This window comes from Pristiophorus japonicus, chromosome 2 (genome assembly GCF_044704955.1).
Source record: "Pristiophorus japonicus isolate sPriJap1 chromosome 2, sPriJap1.hap1, whole genome shotgun sequence".
NCBI lineage: Eukaryota > Metazoa > Chordata > Chondrichthyes > Pristiophoridae > Pristiophorus > Pristiophorus japonicus.
The window spans coordinates 368,201,555-368,225,065 of record NC_091978.1 but is presented as its reverse complement, the minus strand read 5'-3'; the positions used below and the strand labels follow the sequence as shown (position 1 = coordinate 368,225,065).

Below are 23,511 nucleotides of genomic sequence, written 5' to 3'. Positions count from 1 at the left end.
TGTGCGCACTAGGTCCGTGCAGCAGAGCAGGTCTCCAGTCGTCCTGGTTAACCCTCGCCACTGGATAAAGGCCTAGCTCTGTCAAGCCCGTGTGGTGGCTGGTGTGCAACAGTCACCACATGTTAAAAAAATTCACGCACAGACATCTTCCACCCTTCAATTGGAGTTCAGGACTGGAACATTGGGTCCTTCATTGAAACATCTGTGAACTCTTGTGGAAGCAAGTCATCCTCATTCGAGGGACCGCCTATGATGATAACCTTGCATTTTGTACTCTATCTCCCAGGATCCCCTATCCTTTATTAACTGCTTTATTAACCTGTCGTGCCACCTTCAAGGATTTGTGCACAAACCACTCCAGATCTCTCTGTTCTTGCACCCCCTTTAAAATTGTACCATTTAGCTTATATTGTCTCCTCATTTTTCCTACCAAAATTTAATAGTGCAGCATTAAATGAAGACAGAATCACATTTATATAGCACCTTTCACGACCACCGGACGCCTCAAAGTGCTTTACAGCCAATGAAGTACTTCTGGAGTGTAGTCACTTTTGGAAACGCGGCAGCCAATTTGCACACAGCAAGCTCCCACAAACAGCAATGTGATAGTGACCAGACAATCTGTTTTTGTGGTGTTGATTGAGGGCTAAATATTGGGCCCAGGACACCGGGGATTAATCCCCCTGCTCTTCTAAGAAATAGTGCCATGGGATCTTTTACGTCCACCTGAGAGCGCAGACGGGGCCTCGGTTTAATGTCTCGCCCAAAAGACGGCACCTCTGACAGTGCAGGGCTCCCCCAGTACTGCACTGCAGTGTCAGCCTAGACCTTTGTGCTCAAGTTCCTGGAGTGGGACTTGAACCCACAAACTTCTGATTGAGAAGCAAGTGTGCTACCCACTGAGCCACAGCTGACACTTAAATTGATCTGTATGAAACTGATAAATGTATGACATGTGAAGCATTTTTTTTTAAATCGGGGAACAATGTGGGCAAGGTCTCCAATGCAGAATAACATCAAAAGGTAAAAGGCGAGGTGAATTAGGATGCAGTGATGAGATGGCACTGAGGTCTTGAAAGCTAAAGATTGTAGAGGAAAGGAAGGTGGTGTGGGGTGCCAGGGGTGGGGTGGAGCGAAGTAAAGACCACCAAAGTTTTAAAAATAATAATTAAGTTTTAATGTAGATACAGCAGTAAACGCAGGATTCATGCATAAATTACGGACAGATTTTGTGCTGCTTCTTGCTGAGCAGGGAAGTATTGCAATGCAGAAGTACTGTCACAGCTTATTATCGGAAAGAATTACATGGAATGTACAGCACAGAAACAGGCCATTTGGCTCAACAGGTCCGTGCCGGTGTTTCTGCTCCACACGAGCGTCCTCGCAGTCCTCTCCATCGCACCCCATCAGCATATAGATAGATAGGAACAGGAGGAGGCCATTGAGCTCCGCCATTCAATGAGATCACAGCCGATCTGTGATCGAACTCCATATACCCACCCGCCTTTGGCCCATATCCCTTAATACCTTTGGTTAACAAAAAGCTATCAATCTCCAATTTAAAATTAACAATTGACCCAGCATCAATTGCCATTTGCTGAAGAGAGTTCCAAACTTCTACCACATGTGTGTGTAGAAGTGTTTCCTAATTTGGTCCTGAGACTCTTTTTACACTTCCTTCTCACGCCTTTTCTCTCTTTCCCTCAATGGTCAATATCTAACGTGTTGTAAAATTATTGTGAAGCGCCTTGGGACATTTCACTACATTAAAGGCGCTATATAAATAAAAGTTATTAATAATAATTTCACTCCTGAAAGGTCTGGCTCTAATGTTTAGACTCTGTCCCCTAGTCCCAGACTCCCCAACCAGCGGGAATAGTCTCTCTCTATCTACCCTCTCTGTTCCCCTTAATATCCTGAAAACTTCGATCAGATCACCCCTTAGCTTTCTAAATTCCAGGGAATACAACCCCAGTTTGTGTAACCGCCCCTCATAACTTAACCCTTGAAGCCCGGGTAACATTCTGGTAAACCTACGCTGCACTCTCTCCAAGGCCAATATATCCTCCCTAAGGTGTGGGGCCCGGAACTGCTCACAGTGCTCCAGGTGTGGGCCCAGAACTGCTCACAGTGCTCCAGGTGTGGGCCCAGAACTGCTCACAGTGCTCCAGGTGTGGGCCCAGAACTGCTCACAGTGCTCCAGGTGTGGGCTAACCAGGGCTTTGTATAGCTGCAGCATAACTTCTACCCCCTTGTATTCTAGTCCTCTAGATAGCCTTCTATTGTAATGAATATAGGTGTAAGCTGGATTGAGTTACAACTGCAATTGCACTCAGTTAACATCAGTAAAATCACACACATATTTTGAAGATTTTGAATCAAAGTATCGCCTGTGTATAGTCCAAGCTGTAGCTTTATTACATAGCCCCCTCGCCTTTGAGTCACAAGGTTGTGGGTTCAAGTCCCACTTCAGAGACTATTTTGGATTGACATCCCTTGGGTGATGCTCTGCATCAAAGCAGCAGCCCCTGGAGTTACAAAGAGCTATTTTGTTCCTTCCACAACCTGCACTGCAAACTCATTTCCATCCTTTTAATATCCGTATAATGATCAAAAGAAAGAATAAAACGGTCTTGGATTTATATAGTGTCTTTCACGATCACCGGACGTCTCAAAGCGCTTTACAGCCAATGAGATACTTTTGAAGTGCAGTCACTGTTGTAATGTAGGAAACACGGCAGCCAATTTGAGCACAGAAGCTCCCACAAACAGCCATGTGATAATGACCAGATAATCTGTTTTTTGATTGTTATGTTGATTGAGGGATAAATATTGGCCCCAGGACACCAGGGATAACTCCCCTGCTCTTCTTTGAAATAGTGCCATGGGATCTTTTACATCCACCTGAGGGAGCAGACAGGGCCTCGGTTTAATGTCTCATCTGAAAGTCAGCATCTCCGACAGTGCAGCCCTCCCTCAGTACTGCCCCTCTGACAGTGCAGCACTCCCTCAGTACTGCCCCTCTGACAGTGCAGCGCTCCCTCAGTAGTGCCCCTCCGACAGTTCAGCGCTCCCTCAGTACTGCCCCTCTGACAGTGCAGTGCTCCCTCAGTACTGCCCCTCCGACAGTGTGGTACTTCCTCAGAACCGCCCCTCTGACAATGCGGCACTCCCTCAGTACCGCCCCTCTGACAGTGCGGCGCTCCCTCAGTACTGCCCCTCCAATAGTGAGGCGCTCCCTCAGTACTGCCCCTCCGACAGTGCAGCGGAGGCTCCCTCAGTACTGCATTGGAGCGTCAGCATAGATATTTGTGCTCATGTCAGTGGGACTTGAACCCACAACCTTCACACTCAGAGGCAAGAGTGCTACCCACTGAGCCATGGCTGACACCAAAGGAGGTACAAACCCGTGGAACAAGCAGAATGATTTGCTTTACGAAGTGTTTCTCAGAAATCACGAACTTCATCCTTTCCTCTTACTAAAGGAAGGGGTCCATGGCAATATTGCCAGTCATTTTTTCTTTAGGTGGGCGGGCCCTTTAACTGGCTGTGCGGCCCATTCAAAATCTTCATGTGCCCGCCCTTATTCCTAGTGACCAGCCGGTGAGCGGCCTGCGCGGGATTCTTTAACGGGAACGTTGGTGCGTGCGGGTTGGAGCAAGGATGTGTGCTCTCCATGATCGTGCCAGGTTGGAGTATTACTTTGTTGTTGCTGGTTCTGATTTGAAGGTGCTGCCATTGTTTCAGTCGGTTGTGTGACTTTCACCAACAGTAATGAGAGAATGAATTGGACAGTCTGTGGATTTATTACCATCTCCCACACCTCATGGTTCTCACAGGCTGGGGTGTCAGCGAACGTGACTGACAGCAGCAAATCGCCACACGTAGACACGCCACCAAGCCACAGTCTGTCTCTCGTCCTGTCGTCCATGTATGTGATGCAGTCTGTCGAAAACGACGCCCTGTTAACCCTGTCAGGTCGGTTGTCGACACGTGAATGTCCCTCCCCCCCCCACAAAGCACACGGTGCCTCACTTATCATCATTGATTGTTCTCTGACTGACCTGAGCGAGGTGATGCCACGTGGCAGCTAATGGTACCTGTCGTGACCCCAGTGACATGCACTTTGTCACTCCAGGGGCCGCGGCTTAGCTCGGCAGCACCACCCAAGGGACGTCAGTCCAAATTACACCTTTCCTCACCTCCAGTACGCATCTTTTGTCAGCTTTCGTAACCTTTCTGACATTACCTTCATCACTGTTGATAATTACCTTCTTTTCCACGGACATGTACTGTAGGGTTTCCCATGTGTCATTTGTTTTAATATCGATTTTTCTTTTTACAAGACAGAAACAGGTCATTGGGCCCAACCAGTCGATGTCAGTTTATGCTCCACACAAGCCTACTTCATTTCTTCTTCTTCTCAGGCAGTCCCCTGGAGTCAAGGATGACTTGCTTCCACACTAATTTGAGTTCGAAGGTGACTGCCATGAGGGTCCTGATGTTCCAGGTCCCGAACTTCATTTTAAAGGGTGGAAGATGCCAGTGCGTGAATTCTTTTAATGTGTGGTGGCCGTTGCAGTCAAACCACCACACGGGCTTGACAGAGCTAGGTCTTGTTCCAATGGCAAGGGGAGCCAAGAGGACTGGAGACCAGCTCTGCTGTATGGGCCTAGCATACACACACACACACACACACACACACACCACACACAGCCATACACACACATCACACACAGACGCACACACACACCCCAACCCCCACTCCCCCCACACACACACACCCAAACCCACACACACATCCAAACCCACACACACAGCCATACACACACACACACACACACACACACACACACATATCCAAACCCATACACACACCACACACAGCCATACACACACACACCCAAACACACACACACACACACTCCATTACCCCCCCCTCCACACACACACCACTCACCCACATCACACACACAGACACACACATATTCCTACTAACCCCCTCCCTCGCTCCCTCAGGTTCTCTCCTTGCTTTTCAGAGCTCGCAGTGTGGGTGAGCGCATTGATCTTGGAGCAGCCTGCGTATCTGTCCCTAGAATGCGGTCCCTGTACCCCGGGGCCCTCCCCTGCTCCAGCTCCAGCGCGCTGTTCTCCATGCGCAGGCTGTGCTGCGCTTTTCCCGCGCTCTCTCCAGCTGCTCCTGCTTTGGTTGTTGGTTCTGTGACCACGCATATTCTGGCCTCGTGTCCCAACTTCATTTAACCCTATCAGCACAACATAGTTAAGCAGTTCCATCGGGTCTACGGCGCAGAAACAGGCCATTTGCCCAACGGGTCCGTGCCGGTGTTTCTGCACCGCACCAGCCTCCTCCCACCCCTCTTCATCCAACCCTATCAGAGGTGGACAATCCTGAATTGTGAAGTTTTGTGAACTGTTTGTTGTGACATTCAATTGCCTGAATGAAAAGTGCTAATTGTAGATTCCCTTATTCCACCTTCAATGAAGAACATCACAATGTGATTTCCTAATTCACACCAAGTCCCATTCACCCCTGCTTGATGACCTATGGTGACTCCAAGTCCGGCAATGCCTCGATTAAAAAATTCTCATCTGTGTTTTCACATCACAACATTGGTCTCGCCCCCTCCCTATCTCTGTAACTTCCTCCAGCCCTACAACCCCCCAATAGCCCTGCGCTCATCCAATTTTGCCCTCTTGCGCATCCCTAATTTTCATCGCTCCACCATTGGTTGTCGTGCCTTCAGCTGCCTGGGCTCTAAGCTCCCTAAAACTCTCCATCTCGCTACCTCGCTACCTCGCTTTCCACCTTTTCAGCTGTGGCTCAGTGGGTAGCACTTTTGCCTCTGAGTCAGAAGGTTGGGGGTTCGAGTCCCACTCCAGGCACTTGAGCGCAAAAAGCTAGGCTTCACACTCGGAGATGCTGTCTCTTGGATGAGATGTTAAACTGAGGTCCTGTCTGCCTTAGCAGTAAGATGTAAAAGATCCCATGGCACTATTTCGAAGAAGAGCAGGGGAATTCTCCCTGCTGTCCTGGCCAATATTTTTCCCTCAATCAACATTTAAAAAAAACAGATTATCTGGCCATTATCACATTGCTGATTGTGGGAGCTTGCTGTGCACAAATGGCTGCTGCATTTCCTACATTATAACAGTGACTACACTTCAAAACTATTTCATTGGCTGTAAAGCGCTTTGGAACATCCAGTAGTCGTGAAAGGCGCTATACAAATGCAAGTCTTTCTTTCCTTCAAGACGCTCCTTAAAAACTATCTCTTTGACCAAGCTTTTGGTCACCTGTCTAAAAATCTCCTTTTGTGGCTTGGTGTCACATTTTTGACTGATGACACTCCCGTGAAGCGCCTTGGGACATTTTACTATGTTAAAGTTTAAGTTAAAGTTTGCTGACGATACAAAGCTAGGTGGGAATGTAAGTTGTGAGGAGGATGCAAAGAGGCTTCAAAGGAATACAGACCGCTGAAGTGAGTGGGCAAGAACATGGCAAATGGAATATAATGTGGAGAAATGTGAAGTTATCCACTTTGGTAGGAAAAATAGAAAAGCAGAGTATTTTGTAAATGGTGAGAGATTGGGAAATGTTGATGTTCAGAGGGACCTGGGTGCCCTTGTACACCAATCACTGAAAGTTAACATGCAGGTACAGCAAGTGATGAAGAAAGCAAATGTTATGTTGGCCTTTGAGAATTTGAGTATAAGAGTAAAGATGTCTTACCTCAATTATATCGGGCCCTGGTGAGACCGCACCTGGAGTATTGTGTACAGTTTTGGTCTCCTTACCTAAGGAAGGATATACTTGTCATAGAGGGAGTTGCAACGAAGGTTCACCAGACTGATTCCTGGGATGGGGGGATTGCCCTATGAGGAGAGATTGAGCAGACTAGGCCGATATTCTCTAGAGTTTAGAAGAATAAGAGGTAATCTATTGAAACATAGCAAATTCTCACAGGGCTTGACAGGGTAGATGCAGAGAGGATGTTTCCCCGGGCTCGGGAGTCTAGAACCAGGGGTCACAGTCTCAGGATAAGGGGTAAGGATTTAGGACTGAGATGAGGAGAAATTTCTTCACTCAGAGGGTGGTGAATCTTTGGAACTCTCTACCCCAGAGGGCTGTGGAGGCTCAGTCTTTGAATATATTCAAGACAGAGATCGCTAATTTTTTGGGTATTAAGGGAGTCAGGAATATGGGGACAGTGGAGTTGAGGTAGAAGATCAGCTATGATCTCATTGAATGGCGGAGCAGGCTCGAGGGGCCGAATGGCCCACTCCTGCTCCTAATTCTTATCTTCTTATGTTAAAGGCGCTGTAGTACTGCAAGTTGTTGTTGTGATTGAGAAATAATTGAGTATCTTGTATCTTTTAAGGGCTTCCCTGGACCTGCAAACTATGAAATAAAAGGCCAGTTCAATGAGAAGTCAGCCCTGCTTGAGAAATGTGTGGCTCCACACCCTCCATTCATGTCGCGGACCAAGGTAACGAGCAATGCGGCTCACTGTCCATATTCTCTCAATGAATTCCTTTTACGTGAGCAGGAATTGTTATCAACTTATTTAGTTGCTTTGCACCAGCTGCTGAGACCGGACAGCTACTTATTCCAGTTATATAGGTTAGTTGATATCAATTAAGAGGGTGCTAATAAGTTTTATAATGCTGTAAGCAGAAAACATTCTTTGAAGATGTGCATGCGATGCTAATTGCTGTTTTCCCTCACGTAACCTCGGTGTGATGTTGCTGTCAAAAGACGCTTTTCTTCTCTCTTTAGTGCAAGCCGAATTTATTCTTGGCCCAGACATCAACACAGAAGACACTTCAAAAGTAATCCTTTGGTTGGGAAGAGCTTTACGATGCTCTGGGGATTTGAAAGGTGTTATATCTTGGAGGCAGTTCAGAGAAGGTTCACTCGGTTGATTCCGGAGATGAGGGGGTTGACTTATGAGGAAAGGTTGAGTAGGTTGGGCCTCTACTCATTGGAGTTCAGAAGAATGAGAGGTGATCTTATCGAAATGTATAAGATTATGAGGGGGCCTGACAAGGTGGATGCAGAGAGGGTGTTTCCATTGATGGGGGAGACTAGGACTCGGGGGCATAATCTTAGAATAAGGGACCGCCCATTTAAAACTGAGATGAGGAGGAATTTCTTCTCTGAGGGTTGTAAATCTGTGGAATTCGCTGCCTCAGAGAGCTGTGGAAGCTGGGTCATTGAATAAATTTAAGACAGAAATAGACAGTTTCTTAACTGATAAGGGAATAAGGTGTTATGGGGAGCGGGCAGGGAATTGGAGCTGAGTCCATGATCGGATCAGCCATGATCTTATTAAAAGGCAGAGCAGGCTCGAAGGGCCTACTCCTGCTCCTATTTCTTATGTTCTTATATAAATCTCTTGAGTATAGAAGATTAAGGGGTGATCCAATCATTCACGGGATGTGGGCGTCGCTGACAAGGCCGGCATTTATTGCCCATCCCTAATTGCCCTTGAGAAGGTGATGGTGAGTCACCTTCTTGAATACAACAGAGTGGCTCGCTGGGCCATTTCAGAGGGCAGTTAAGAGTCAACCACATTGCTGTGGGTCTGGAGTCATATATAGGCCCAGACTGGGTAAGGACGGCAGATATTCTTCCCTAAAGGACATAAATGAACAAGTTGGGTTTTTATGGCATTCCGGTAGTTTCATGGTCACCATTACAGCAGACCGAGGCCATTAGAGGGAGCAGCGTGTGGCGGCCTACCCGGCCCGGAAATCGGCGCGGTCCTGGCCTGCAAGACCATCAGCAGGCCAGGGCCATTGGAGGGAGCAGTGTGCGGTGGCATACCACTGCAGGGAGCAGCGCGTGCTGCTGCAGGAGGGCGACGGCTGCGAAGCCAGGTCGCTGATTGCAGTGCGGGCAGGTACAGCAGGAGGGGCGAAGGAGCGGCAAGAGTTTGTAGAGGGAAGTGACCGGGGCCCAGGAGAGGCGTGAGTCTGGGGCCCAGAAGAGGTGAAGGCCCAGGGGCAGCACGGGCCCAGCCCACACTGCGATATGTGCGCGCACTAGGTCCGTGCAGCAGAGCTGGTCTCCAGTCATCCTGGTTAACCCTTGCCACTGGACCAAGACCTAGCTCTGTCAAACCCGTGTGGTGGCTGGTGTGCAACAATCACCCCACAATAAAAAATTCCACCCACAGGCATCTTCCACCCTTCAGGATGTAGTTCGGGATCTGGAATATTAGGTCCTTCATTGAAACAACTGTGAACTCATCCCTTTTTGGCGTGGAAACAAGTCATCCTCGATACGAGGGACTGCCTGTGATTACTGACACTAGCTATTTTTAAATTCCAGATTTATTTAATTGAATTTAAATTCCCCACCTGCTGTGGTGGGATTTGAACTCTTGATCATTAGTCCAGGCCTCTGGATTACTAGTCTAGTAACATAACCACTATGCAACCGTTGCTGAAAAAAATCGCTTAAAATGGGGGCTGCACACGAGGCCAGAATTGGAGGAGCGCAGCGATCCCATGGTCCTATTTCGAAGAGCAGTGGAGCTATCCTTTGGTGTCCTGGCCATTATTTATCCCTCAATTCATATCATTAAAACAGATGATTCAAGGAGCTGATGGGGTAGAGAGAGAGAGAGAGAAACTATTCCCGCTGGTGGGGCGAGTCCAGAACAATGGGGGGGTCACCTTAAAATTAGAGCCTGGCCGTTCCGGGGTGATGTCAGGAAGCACTTCTTCACACAAAGGGTGCTGGGAATCTGGAACTCTCTCCCCCAAAACGCTGCTGAGGCTGGGAGAGGTCAATTGAAAAGTTCAAAACAGAGATTGATACATTTTTGTTCGGCAAGGGTATTAAGGGTTTCAAATAGGGTATTGCAGAACCAAGGTGGGCAGAGCGAGTTAAGATATTCAGCCGTGATCTAATTGAATGGCAGAACAGGGCTCGGTGGGCTGAACGGCCCCCTTCTTTTGGTCAGCTGCCCGAATATCTACTTATGTGGCTCGGTGTCAAATTTCATCTGATAATGCTCCTGTGAAGCGCCTTGGGACGTTTACGACATTGAAGGCGCTGTATAAATGCAAGTTGTTGTTGCCGTTGAGAATTGCGCATAGCTAGAGTTACAACAACAACTTGCATTTTATATAGCGCCGTTAACGCAGCAAAATGCCCCAAGGCGCTTCACAGGAGCGTTATCAGACAAAATTTAACACTTAGCCATTTAAGGTGATATTAGTACAGGTGACCAAAAACTTGGTCAAAGAGGTAGGGTTTCAGAAGCATCTTAAAGGAAGAGGGAGAGGTTTAGGGAGGGAATTCCAGCTGAGGGCCCCGGTAGCCGATGGTGGAGAGATGACGATCACGGAATGCGCAAGAGGCCAGATTTGGAGGAGCGCAGACACCTCGGGGAGTTTACAGAGATTGGGAAGCAGGACTGATTGGAACTTCTGAAAAGAAATGGAACACATTGTGCAAATTATTTAGAAAACACGATGTAATAATGTTTGTGCACAGAAATTAATGGCTGTAACGTCATCATTTTATTCTGTTTTAAGGGAAAATGGGTATCCGTGAGCTCCAATGACTGGGTGGCCTAGGGGATAGACATAGTTATGATTTTGAAAATGTCTTGATTTCTTGTGATGTCTGTAAAAGTTTGCCCGACCTCTAACTTCCCTGATAGGTCACCACGTGATTTAGATTGAGGCTAATTCAGCAGTGACAGGGAATTACACTGTGCCCTTTCACAGGTTACTTATGATGGCCTTCACCTCATAACTCACCAGTACGGTATTAATTGTATAAATGGATGTAAATTCTTATTTCATTCTGTTCCAAATGAAAATGGGCGGCATTTTGTTCAATCTCCGGACCCAGTGTGGTGCACAGGTAACCTTATAAATGAATACTCAAGTGAGATACATGCGTCTTACTTTTCCTTTATGTCTTTACTGATGTGAATCGTAACTCCGTCAGACATTGACATTACCATTCGCTTCTGTCAATGAGTTTCTGGATTTCTCGCAGGTGCTGGTGAGTTATGGCAGATATAATAATGATTAAAAGAAAATTCAGAAATACTGAGTGAGTGTGAGTGATTTATGAAGCTCTTTAGCGTGTGCGCAGCTTAATGGAGAGATTTTACATTCCTGTTGCGCGGCTCCGAATATAACTTTAAAAAAAAACTACAGAAAATGCTGGAAACCCGCAGCGGGTCAGGCAGCATTTGCGGAGCGAGAAACAGCGTTAAAGTTTCAGGTCGATGGCCTTTCGTCGGAGCTGCAAAAGTTAGAGATGTAACGGCGTTAAGCAAGTGAGAGCAGCGTGTGGCGGCCCGGCCTGGAAATCATCGGGGTCCCGGCCTGCAAGACCATCAGCAGACCGGGGCCATTAGAGGTGGCAGAGTGCGGCAGCATGGCACTGCAGGGGTCAGCGTCCTCCATTGAAACACCTGTGAACTCATCCCTTTTCGGCGTGGAAGCAAGTCATCCTCGTTTCGAGGGACCGCCTCTGATGATGATGATAAGCAAGTGCAGGGGCAGGGAAAGGGGGCAGGGGAAGGAAAGAACAAAAGGGAAGGTCTGTGACAGGGTGGAAGATGTAATGTATGAACCTGTGAGTATGTTCACAGGTTTGTGGAGCTGTTGAGAAGTGGGCGCCGGAGGGACTGGAGTGCATCGTTACCCCCGGCAACCAAATTTTAATTTGATTTTATATGTTTTAAAGTCTAATTTATTTTAAATGCCGGTTTTAGTGTCCCCCTCCCCTTTTATAGGGGGCACTTGGAAAAAATTATGATTTTAGTGTCCAAAAAAACAAACAAAAAAACCCCATAAGAATCACCATAAAAACAAAAAAAACAAAAAAAAGGCCACATGAAAAGTGTTTGGAATGTCCCCCAGATCGGGGGGCACTTGATTTTATTTATTATGTTTTCCTCAAAAGAGTTGTGGAGCTGTTGAGAGGTGGGTGCCGGAGGGACTGGAGTGCATCGTTACCCCTGGCAAGCAAATTTTAAATGTTTTAAAGTTTAATTTGTTTTCATTGCCGGTTTTAGTGTCCCCCTCCCCTTTTATAGGGGGCACTTGTAAAATATATGGTTTTAATGCCCCCCCCAAATTTTTTTTTAAAAAAGCACAAAAACCCCCCCAAAAAAACAAAAAGCATTAAAAAAAATAAAGGGGCAGTTAAAAGTGTCTGGAGTGTCCCCCAGATCGGGGGGCACTTGATCTAATGTTTATTTCCCCCAAAAGAGTTGTACAGCTGTTGCATTGTGAGTGGCTTAGCCAGTTCGACCAGCTCCGTTGGGTGGGCCACATTGTTCGCATGTCTGACACAAGACTCCCAAAGCAAGCGCTCTGCTCAGAACTCCTACACGGCAAGTGAGCCCCAGGTGGGCAGAGGAAACGTTTCAAGGATACCCTCAAAGCCTCCCTGATAAAATGCAACATCCCCACCGACACCTGGAAGTCCCTGGCCCAAAGACCGCCCTAAGTGGAGGAAGAGCATCCGGGAAAGCGCTGAGCACCTCGAGTCTCGTCGCCGAGAGCATGCAGAAAACAAGCGCAGGCAGCGGAAGGAGCATGCGGTAAACCAGTCCCACCCTCCCCTTCCCTCACCCACTGTCTGTCCCACCTGTGACAGAGACTGTAATTCCCGTATTGGACTGTTCAGTCACCTGAGAGCTCACTTTTAGAGTGGAAGCAAGTCTTCCTCGATTTCGAGGGACTGCCTATGATGATGGTGGCTTAGCCCGTCACGTGATGTTCACAAGACTCAATAAAACCCCAGCCAGTTGGGTTCGGGGGATCCATGATGCGGTATGCAGTTGTGAGCCTGGTGGATGAACTGGTAATATGTAGTGTGATTGTTAAACCTTTGTTAATAAATCAACTAGTTCTTAATAGCAACGTGTTGCTATTAATTCTTAAGCAAAGAACCCATGAAGCAAATATATTACAGATAGCAGGAGAGATCAAATGACAAAAGGGATGATGGTGCGAGATCAAAGGGGATGGTAATGGGACACGTAAAGAAACAAAGGGCTCAAACTTGGTGGGCCTTACCGCTGGCTGCCGTCGAGTTTTTTGGGCAGTCTCCCCTCGGTGCCAGTTTCCAATAGGCCTCTTGCCGGTGGGGAGAGGAGGACCGCTGGGAACCGCCCGCTGACGTCCGCTTGCGTGCGAGGCGCATAAGTGATCCCGCCCGCCGAGCTAGCAGACTCCTCCGGGCGGGAGTCGGCGGCATCACGGGGAAGGACCGCCACGTGGAGGCAGGTCTAACCCCGACGTTAAGTGTGAAGACCTGCAAAAAAAGTTTAGTAAACTTCTTTTATTTATTTTTTTGCAGCTATTCATCTGGGTGGGGGTCCCCTGAATGTTTGCCAATGGATTTTTAATTTTTCTGTGCAAATTTTTACTTTTATGTATTCCCCGCCCCACCCCCCCGCCCCGCTCCCTGGGCCCGACTCAATCTTCGGCGGCACTTTGGCAAGGATTGCGTTTGTCGCCGAGATTGGGAGCTCCCGCCTGCTGCGCCCACATTTTGTTTGCCGTCGGGCGGTACTGGCAGATCTTTTTGAGGAATCTCCCTTACAAAGTACTGCCCAGTCTCTCGGCGGTCTTTTGGGCGGCACTTGGGCGGGCCTTAGTATTGAGAAATTTAGAATTCAAGAGAGGAGGACTAAGGGTTTAATTAAGAGGGGGGAAAATAGAGTACGAGAGGAAGCTTGCAGGGAACATAAAAATTGACTGCAAAAGCTTCTATAAATATGTGAAGAGAAAAAGACTAGTGAAGACAAACATAGGTCCCTTGCAGTTGGATTCAGGTGAATTTAACAAAGAAATGGCAGACCAATTGAAGAAATACTTTGGTTCTGTCTTCACGAAGTAAGACACAAATAACCTTCCGAATGTACTAGGGGACAGTGGGTCTAGTGAGAAGGAGGAACTGAAGAATATCCTTATTAGGCGGGAAATTGTGTTAGAGAAATTGATGGGATTGAAGGCCGATAAATCCCCGGGACCTGATAGTCTGCATCCCAGAGTATTAAGGAAGTGGCCCTAGAATTTTTTATATTTTTTTTTATTTTTTTAAATTAAAAATTTTTTTTTTTCAAATTTTTTAAATTATTTTTTTAAATTTTTTTTAATTTTGTTTATTTAGGAAGTGGCCCTAGAAATAGTGGATGCATTGGTGATCATTTTCCAACAGTCTATCGACTCTGGATCAGTTCCAAAAGACTGGAGGGTAGCTAATGTAACACCACTTTTAAAATAGGGAGAGAGAGAGAAAGCGGGTAATTATAGACCAGTTAGCCTGACATCAGTAGTGGGGAAAATGTTGGAATCAATTATTAAGGATGAAATAGCAGCGCATTTGGAAAGCAGTGACAGGATCGGTCCAAGTCAGCATGGATTTATGAAGGGGAAATCATGCTTGACAAATCCTCTGGAATCTTTTGAGGATGTAACTAGTTGAGTGGACAAGGGAGAACCAGTGGATGTGGTGCATTTGGACTTTCAAAAGGCTTTTGACAAAGTCCCACATAAGAGATTGGTGTGCAAAATCAAAGCACATGGTATTTGGGGTAATATACTGATGTGGATAGAGAACTGGTTGGCAGACAGGAAGCAGAGAGTCGGGATAAACGGGTCCTTTTCAGAATGGCAGACAGTGACTAGTGGAGTGTCGCAGGGCTCAGTGCTGGGACCCCAGATCTTTACAATGTACATCAATGATTTGGATGAAGGAATTGAGTGTAATATCTCCAAGTTTGCAGATGACACTAAACTGGGTGGTGGTGTGAGCTGTGAGGGGGATGCTAGGAGACTGCAGGGTGACTTGGACAGGTTAGGTGAGTGGGCAATTGCATGGCAGATGCAGTATAATGTGGATAAATGTGAGGTTGTCCACTTTGGGGGCAAAAACGCAAAGACAGAATATTATCTGAATAGCGGCAGATTAGGAAAAGGGGAGGTGCAACGAGACCTGGGTGTCATGGTTCATCAGTCATTGAAAGTTGGCATACAGGTACAGCAGGCGGTGAAGAAGGCAAATGGTATGTTGGCCTTCATAGCTAGGGGATTTGAGTATAGGAGCAGGGAGGTCTTACTGCTTTTTTTACAGTGCCTTGGTGAGGCCTTACCTAGAATATTGTGTTCAGTTTTGGTCTCCTAATCTGAGGAAGGACGTTCTTGCTATTGAGGGAGTGCAGCGAAGGTTCACCAGACTGATTCCTGGGACGGCTGGACTGACATATGAGGAGGAACTGGATCAACTGGGCCTTTAAATTGGAGTTTAGAAGAATGAGAGGGGATCTCATAGAAACATATAAGATTCTGACGGGACGGGACAGGTTAGACGTGGGTAGAATGTTCCCGATGTTGGCGAAGTCCAGAACCAGGGGACACAGTTTTAGGATAAGGGGTAGGCCATTTAGGACTGAGATGAGGAGAAACTTCTTCACTCAGAGAGTTGTTAACCTGTGGAATTCCCTGCCGCAGAGAGTTGTTGATGCCAATTCATCGGATATATTCAAGAGGGAGTTAGATATGGCCCTTACGGCTAAGGGGATCAAGGGGTATGGAGAGAAAGCAGGAAAGGGGTACTGAGGGAATGATCAGCCATGACCTTATTGAATGGTGGTGCAGGCTCGAAGGGCCGAATGGCATACTCCTGCACCTATTTTCTATGTTTCTATGTTAATCGAAAGATGAGGTGCTGTTCCTCGAGCCCACGTTGAGCTTCGTTGGAACAATGTAGGAGGCCGAGGACAGAAAGGTCAGAGTGGGAATGGGGCGAGAATTAAAGTGACAAGCGATCGGAAGCTCGGGGTCACATTTGGGGGGGTCACATTTCCGCAAAGCGTTTGGTCTCCCCAATTTAGAGCATTGTGTACAACAAATGTCTCCACTTAAATGGAGAAAGATTGCAAAGTGCTGCAGTACAGCGGGACCAGGGGGTACTTGTGCATGAAACACAAAAGTATAGTATGCAGGTAAAGCAAGTGATCAGGAAGGCCAATGGTATCTTGGCCTTTATTGCAAAGGGGATGGAGTATAAAAGCACGGAAGCCTTGCTACAGTTATACAGGGTATTGGTGAGGCCACACCTGGAATACTGCGTGCAGTTTTAGTTTCCATATTTACGCAAGGATATACTTGCTTTGGAGGCAGTTCAGAAAAGGTTCAGCAGGTTGATTCCGGAAATGAGGGGGTTGACTTATGAAGAAAGGTTGAGTAGGTTGGGCCTCTACTCATTGGGATTCAGAAGAATGAGAGGTGATCTTATCGAAACATATAAGATTATGAGGAGGCTTGACAAGGTGGATGCAGAGAGGATGTTTCCACTGATAGGGAAGACTTGAACTAGAGAACATAATCTTAGAATAAGGGGCCGCCCATTTAAAACTGAGATGAGGAGGAATTTATTCTCTGAGGGTTGTAAATCTGTGGAATTTGCTGCCTCAGAGAGCTGTGGAAGCTGGGTCATTGAATATATTTAAGACAGAAATAGAAATTTTCTTAACCGATAAGGGAATAAGGGGTTATGTGGAGCGGGCAGGGAATTGGAGCTGAGTCCATGATCGGATCAGCCATGATCGTATTAAATGGTGGAGCAGGCTCGAGGGGCCATATGGCCTACTCCTGCTCCTATTTCTTATGTTCTTATGTTCTTATGAATACAGTATATTAAATTGAAAGAAGTACAAGTAAATTGCTGTTTCACCTAGAAGGAGTGTTTGGATTCCTGGACGGTCGGAAGCGAGGAGGTAAAAGGGCAGGTGTTTTTAATAGGGAGTTTGTTACCATGTTACTCCACTTGTGCATTCCTTGTCTTCGCTGTCTTCTGGCCTTACTACTGTCTGTGTTCGGCTTAGCAGTGAGAGCTGTCTGATGTCTTAACTTTAGCTGGGTCTTTGTAACAGTTGAGCGTAGCATTCGGAATGTCCCTCGGTCTGATTGTATTTCTTCCGTAACAGCCAGAGTCATAAATCCAGCCAACTGATTGATTGTAATTCCTTTCCCTACAGTAGGAATTAACGGGTCATTTTCGGGTTGACGGGCTGTAACTAGTGGGGTACCGCAAGGATCGGTGCTTGTGCCCCAGCTATTCACAATCATATCCATGATTTGGATGCAGGGACCAAGTGTACTGTATCCAAGTTTGCTGACGATACAAAGCTAGGTGGGAATGTAAGTTGTGAGGAGGATGTAAAAGAGGCTTCAAAGGGATATAGACAGGCTAAGTGAGTGGGCAAGAACATGGCAAATGGAATATAATGTGGAGAAATGTGAAGTTTCCGCTTTGATAGAAAAAATAGAAAAACAGAGTATTTTTAAATGGTGAGAGATTGTGAAATGTTGATGTTCAGAGGGACCGGGGTGTCCTTTTACACCAATCACTGAAAGTTGACATGCAGATACAGCAAGTGATTAAGAAATCAATTGGTATGTTGGCCTTTATTACAAAAGGATTTGAGTATAAGAGTAAAAACATCTTCCGGCAATTATATCGGGCCTGGTGAGACCACACCTTGAGTATTGTGCACAGTTTTGGTCTCCTTATCTCAGGAAGGATATATTTGTCTTCGAGGGAGTGCAACGAAGGTTCACCAAACTGAGTCCTGGGATGGGGGGATTGTCCTATGGCGAGAAGTTGAGTAGACTAGGCCTATATTCTCTAGAGTTTAGAAGAATGAGAGGTTATTTCATTGAAACGTATAAAATTCTTACAGGGCTTGACAGGGTAGATGCAGGGAGGATGTTTCCCCCTGGCTTGGGAGTCTAGAACCAGGAGTCACAGTCTCAGAATAAGGGGTCGGCCATTTAGGAATGAGATGAGGAGAAACTTCTTCACTCAGAGGGTGGTGAATCTTTGGAATTCTCTACCCCAGAGGACTGTGGAAGCTTAGTCATTGTGTATATTCAAGACAGAGATAGCTAGATATTTTGATACTCCGATGTTTTCATAAGAAAAGTATTTTTCATGTGTTTTGGGGAGTTTGCCAAGGAAAGGCTGAACAGACTGGGGCTCTTCTCTCAAATAGGGAAGGCTGAGGGGTGATCTGATAGAGGTCTTTAAGATTATGAAAGGGATTTGATAGTGTAGACGTAGAGAAGATGTTTCCACTTGTGGGAGACTAGAACTAGGGGCCATCAATATAAGATAGTCACGAATAAACCCAATAGGGAACTCAAGAGAAACTTCTTTACCCAGAGAGTGGTGAGAATGTGGAAACATAGATAGAAACATAGAAAATAGGTGCAGGAGTAGGCCATTCGGCCCTTTGAGCCTGCACTGCCATTCAATGAGTTCATGGCTGAACATGCAACCTCAGTACCCCATTCCTGCTTTCTCGTCATACCCCTTGATCCCCCTAGTAGTAAGGACTATATCTAACTCCACAAGGAACTTGCTGCCACAAGGAGAGGTTGAGGCGAATAATATCGATGCATTTAAGGGGAGGCTGGATAAATACGAGGGAGAAAGGAATAGAAGGATATGGTGATGGGGTGAGATGAAGAGGGGTGGGAGGGGGCTGGTGTGGAGCATAAACCCCGACACGGAGCAGTGGGGCCGACTGGCCTGTTTCTGTACTGTGCATTCTATGTAATCCAAGTAATATCGGCCTTGGTTTTGTAGCCCTTAATACCCTTGCCTAACAACAATCTTATCAATTTCGGTTATGAAATTTTCAATTGTCCCCCCCCAGCCTCAGCAGTTTTTTGGGGAGAGAGTTCCAGATTCCCAGCACCCTTTGTGTGAAGAAGTGCTTCCTGACATCACCCCTAAACGGCCTGGCTCTAATTTTAAGGTGACGCCCCCTTGTTCTAGACTCCACCCGCCCCCCCCCCCCCACCCACCCCCACCAGAGGGAATAGTTTCTCTCGATCTACCCCATCAGCTCCTTTAATCATCTTAAACACCTCGATTAGATCACCCCTGAATCTTCTATACTCAAGGGTAATACAAGCATAGTCCATGCAACCTATCCTCATAATTTAACCTTGTAAGCCCCGGTATCATTCTAGTGACTGAGCGCTGCTCCCTCTCCAAGACCAGTACGTCCTCCTTGAGGTGTGGTGCTCAGAACTGAAGGCAGTGCTCCAGACGGGGTCTAACCACGGCAGTAATCTGCTTCCGTAGGCTATGATCAAGGGGAGCAACAAGTTGCATTCAATCTCGACTTTGAGTGTCCTGGCACTGGAACTATCCAGCACTCTTGTGGAACATTCGGTGATGAGGAACACGATTGTTTTTTTTAATAATATGTTACACTGCCGACCAAGTGTCATCCTCCATATCGTCAACATTTTGTCGATGGTTTCTCATTTGTCACTGTGGGAAATGCTCAGTTTCAGCGTGTCTTACTCCCACAGTGTGTCTCGAAGTATCTGTATTTCCGAAACTCGGCTGCTCCGTGTCCTAACTCGCACCGAGTCCCGCTCACCCATCACCCCCTGTGCTCACTGCCCCATGTCCCAACTCGCACCAAGTCCCGCTCACCCATCACCCCCTGTGCTCACTGCCCCATGTCCCAACTCGCACCAAGTCCCGCTCACCCATCACCCCCTGTGCTCACTGCCCCATGTCCCAACTCGCACCAAGTCCCGCTCACCCATCACCCCCTGTGCTCACTGCCCCGTGTCCCAACTCGCACCAAGTCCCGCTCACCCATCACCCCCTGTGCTCACTGCCCCGTGTCCCAACTCGCACCAAGTCCTGCTCACCCATCACCCCCTGTGCTCACTGCCCCGTGTCCCAACTCGCACCAAGTCCCGCTCACCCATCACCCCCTGTGCTCACTTCCCCATGTCCCAACTCGCACCAAGTCCCGCTCACCCATCACCCCCTGTGCTCACTGCCCCATGTCCCAACTCGCACCAAGTCCCGCTCACCCATCACCCCCTGTGCTCACTGCCCCGTGTCCCAACTCGCACCAAGTCCCGCACACCCATCACCCACTGTGCTCACTGCCCCATGTCCCAACTCGCACCAAGTCCCGCTCACCCATCACCCCCTGTGCCCACTGCCCCATGTCCCAACTCGCACCAAGTCCCGCTCACCCATCACCCCCTGTGCTCACTGCCCCGTGTCCCAACTCGCACCAAGTCCCGCTTACCCATCACCCCCTGTGCTCACTGCCCCATGTCCCAACTCGCACCAAGTCCCGCTCACCCATCACTCCCTATGCTCACTGCCCCGTGTCCCAACTCGCACCAAGTCCCGCTCACCCATCACCCCCTGTGCTCACTGCCCCGTGTCCCAACTCGCACCAAGTCCCGCTCATCCATCACCCCCTGTGCTCACTGCCCCGTGTCCCAACTCGCACCAAGTCCCGCTCACCCATCACCCCCTGTGCTCACTGCCCCGTGTCCCAACTCGCACCAAGTCCCGCTCACCCATCACCCCCTGTGCTCACTGCCCCGTGTCCCAACTCGCACCAAGTCCCGCTCACCCATCACCCCCTATGCTCACTGCCCCGTGTCCCAACTCGCACCAAGTCCCGCTCACCCATCACCCCCTGTGCTCACTGCCCCATGTCCCAACTCGCACCAAGTCCCGCTCACCCATCACCCCCTGTGCTCACTGCCCCATGTCCCAACTCGCACCAAGTCCCGCTCACCCATCACCCCCTGTGCTCACTGCCCCATGTCCCAACTCGCACCAAGTCCCGCTCACCCATCACCCCCTGTGCTCGCTGACCCATGTCCCAACTCGCACCAAGTCCCGCTCACCCATCACCCCCTGTGCTCACTGCCCCATGTCCCAACTCGCACCAAGTCCCGCTCACCCATCACCCCCTGTGCTCACTGCCCCGTGTCCCAACTCGCACCAAGTCCCGCTCACCCATCACCCCCTGTGCTCACTGCCCCATGTCCCAACTCGCACCAAGTCCCGCTCACCCATCACCCCCTGTGCTCGCTGACCCATGTCCCAACTCGCACCAAGTCCCGCTCACCCATCACCCCCTGTGCTCGCTGCCCCATGTCCCAACTCGCACCAAGTCCCGCTCACCCATCACCCCCTGTGCTCGCTGCCCCATGTCCCAACTCGCACCAAGTCCCGCTCACCCATCACCCCCTGTGCTCGCTGCCCCATGTCCCAACTCGCACCAAGTCCCGCTCACCCATCACCCCCTGTGCTCCCTGCCCCATGTCCCAACTCGCACCAAGTCCCGCTCACCCATCACCCCCTGTGCTCACTGCCCCATGTCCCAACTCGCACAAAGTCCCGCTCACCCATCACCCCCTGTGCTCACTGCCCCGTGTCCCAACTCGCACCAAGTCCCGCTCACCCATCACCCCCTGTGCTCACTGCCCCGTGTCCCAACTCGCACCAAGTCCCGCTCATCCATCACCCCCTGTGCTCACTGCCCCGTGTCCCAACTCGCACCAAGTCCCGCTCACCCATCGCCCCCTGTGCTCACTGCCCCGTGTCCCAACTCGCACCAAGTCCCGCTCACCCATCACCCCCTGTGCTCACTGCCCCGTGTCCCAACTCGCACCAAGTCCCGCTCACCCATCACCCCCTGTGCTCACTGCCCCGTGTCCCAACTCGCACCAAGTCCCGCTCACCCATCACCCCCTGTGCTCACTGCCCCTTGTCCCAACTCGCACCAAGTCCCGCTCACCCATCACCCCCTGTGCTCACTGCCCCATGTCCCAACTCGCACCAAGTCCCGCTCACCCATCACCCCCTGTGCTCACTGCCCCATGTCCCAACTCGCACCAAGTCCCGCTCACCCATCACCCCCTGTGCTCACTGCCCCATGTCCCAACTCGCACCAAGTCCCGCTCACCCATCACCCCCTGTGCTCGCTGACCCATGTCCCAATTCGCACCAAGTCCCGCTCACCCATCACCCCCTGTGCTCACTGCCCCGTGTCCCAACTCGCACCAAGTCCCGCTCACCCATCACCCCCTGTGCTCACTGCCCCATGTCCCAACTCGCACCAAGTCCCGCTCACCCATCACCCCCTGTGCTCACTGCCCCGTGTCCCAACTCGCACCAAGTCCCGCACACCCATCACCCCCTGTGCTCACTGCCCCATGTCCCAACTCGCACCAAGTCCCGCTCACCCATCACCCCCTGTGCTCACTGCCCCATGTCCCAACTCGCACCAAGTCCCGCTCACCCATCACCCCCTGTGCTCACTGCCCCATGTCCCAACTCGCACCAAGTCCCGCTCACCCATCACCCCCTGTGCTCACTGCCCCATGTCCCAACTCGCACCAAGTCCCGCTCACCCATCACCCCCTGTGCTCACTGCCCCATGTCCCAACTCGCACCAAGTCCCGCTCACCCATCACCCCCTGTGCTCACTGCCCCATGTCCCAACTCGCACCAAGTCCCGCTCACCCATCACCCCCTATGCTCACTGCCTTATGTCCCAACTCGCACCAAGTCCCGCTCACCCATCACCCCCTATGCTCACTGCCCCATGTCCCAACTCGCACCAAGTCCCGCTCACCCATCACCCCCTGTGCTCACTGCCCCGTGTCCCAACTCGCACCAAGTCCCGCTCACCCATCACCCCCTGTGCTCACTGCCCCATGTCCCAACTCGCACCAAGTCCCGCTCACCCATCACCCCCTGTGCTCACTGCCCCATGTCCCAACTCGCACCAAGTCCCGCTCACCCATCACCCCCTGTGCTCGCTGACCCATGTCCCAACTCGCACCAAGTCCCGCTCACCCATCACCCCCTGTGCTCGCTGCCCCATGTCCCAACTCGCACCAAGTCCCGCTCACCCATTACCCCCTGTGCTCGCTGCCCCATGTCCCAACTCGCACCAAGTCCCGCTCACCCATCACCCCCTGTGCTCACTGCCCCATGTCCCAACTCGCACCAAGTCCCGCTCACCCATCACCCCCTGTGCTCACTGCCCCATGTCCCAACTCGCACCAAGTCCCGCTCACCCATCACCCCCTGTGCTCACTGCCCCATGTCCCAACTCGCACCAAGTCCCGCTCACCCATCACCCCCTGTGCTCACTGCCCCATGTCCCAACTTGCACCAAGTCCCGCTCACCCATCACCCCCTGTGCTCACTGCCCCGTGTCCCAACTCGCACCAAGTCCCGCTCACCCATCACCCCCTGTGCTCACTGCCCCGTGTCCCAACTCGCACCAAGTCCCGCTCATCCATCACCCCCTGTGCTCACTGCCCCGTGTCCCAACTCGCACCAAGTCCCGCTCACCCATCACCCCCTGTGCTCACTGCCCCGTGTCCCAACTCGCACCAAGTCCCGCTCACCCATCACCCCCTGTGCTCACTGCCCCGTGTCCCAACTCGCACCAAGTCCCGCTCACCCATCACCCCCTGTGCTCACTGCCACGTGTCCCAACTCGCACCAAGTCCCGCTCACCCATCACCCCCTGTGCTCACTGCCCCGTGTCCCAACTCGCACCAAGTCCCGCTCACCCATCACCCCCTGTGCTCACTGCCCCATGTCCCAACTCGCACCAAGTCCCGCTCACCCATCACCCC

General features: G+C 49.9%; 1 protein-coding gene across 2 annotated transcripts in view; it reads left to right on the top strand.

The window, feature by feature from the left end:
* Window positions 1-23,511, top strand: part of stpg2 (sperm-tail PG-rich repeat containing 2) — a 438,535-nt gene that overhangs the window by 86,591 nt on the left and 328,433 nt on the right. For both annotated transcript variants that reach the window (XM_070866156.1, XM_070866147.1), the window contains exon 5: window positions 7,401-7,508. In XM_070866156.1, coding sequence (XP_070722257.1) covers window positions 7,401-7,508 — 108 coding nt within the window. The remainder of the gene's footprint in view (window positions 1-7,400; window positions 7,509-23,511) is intronic.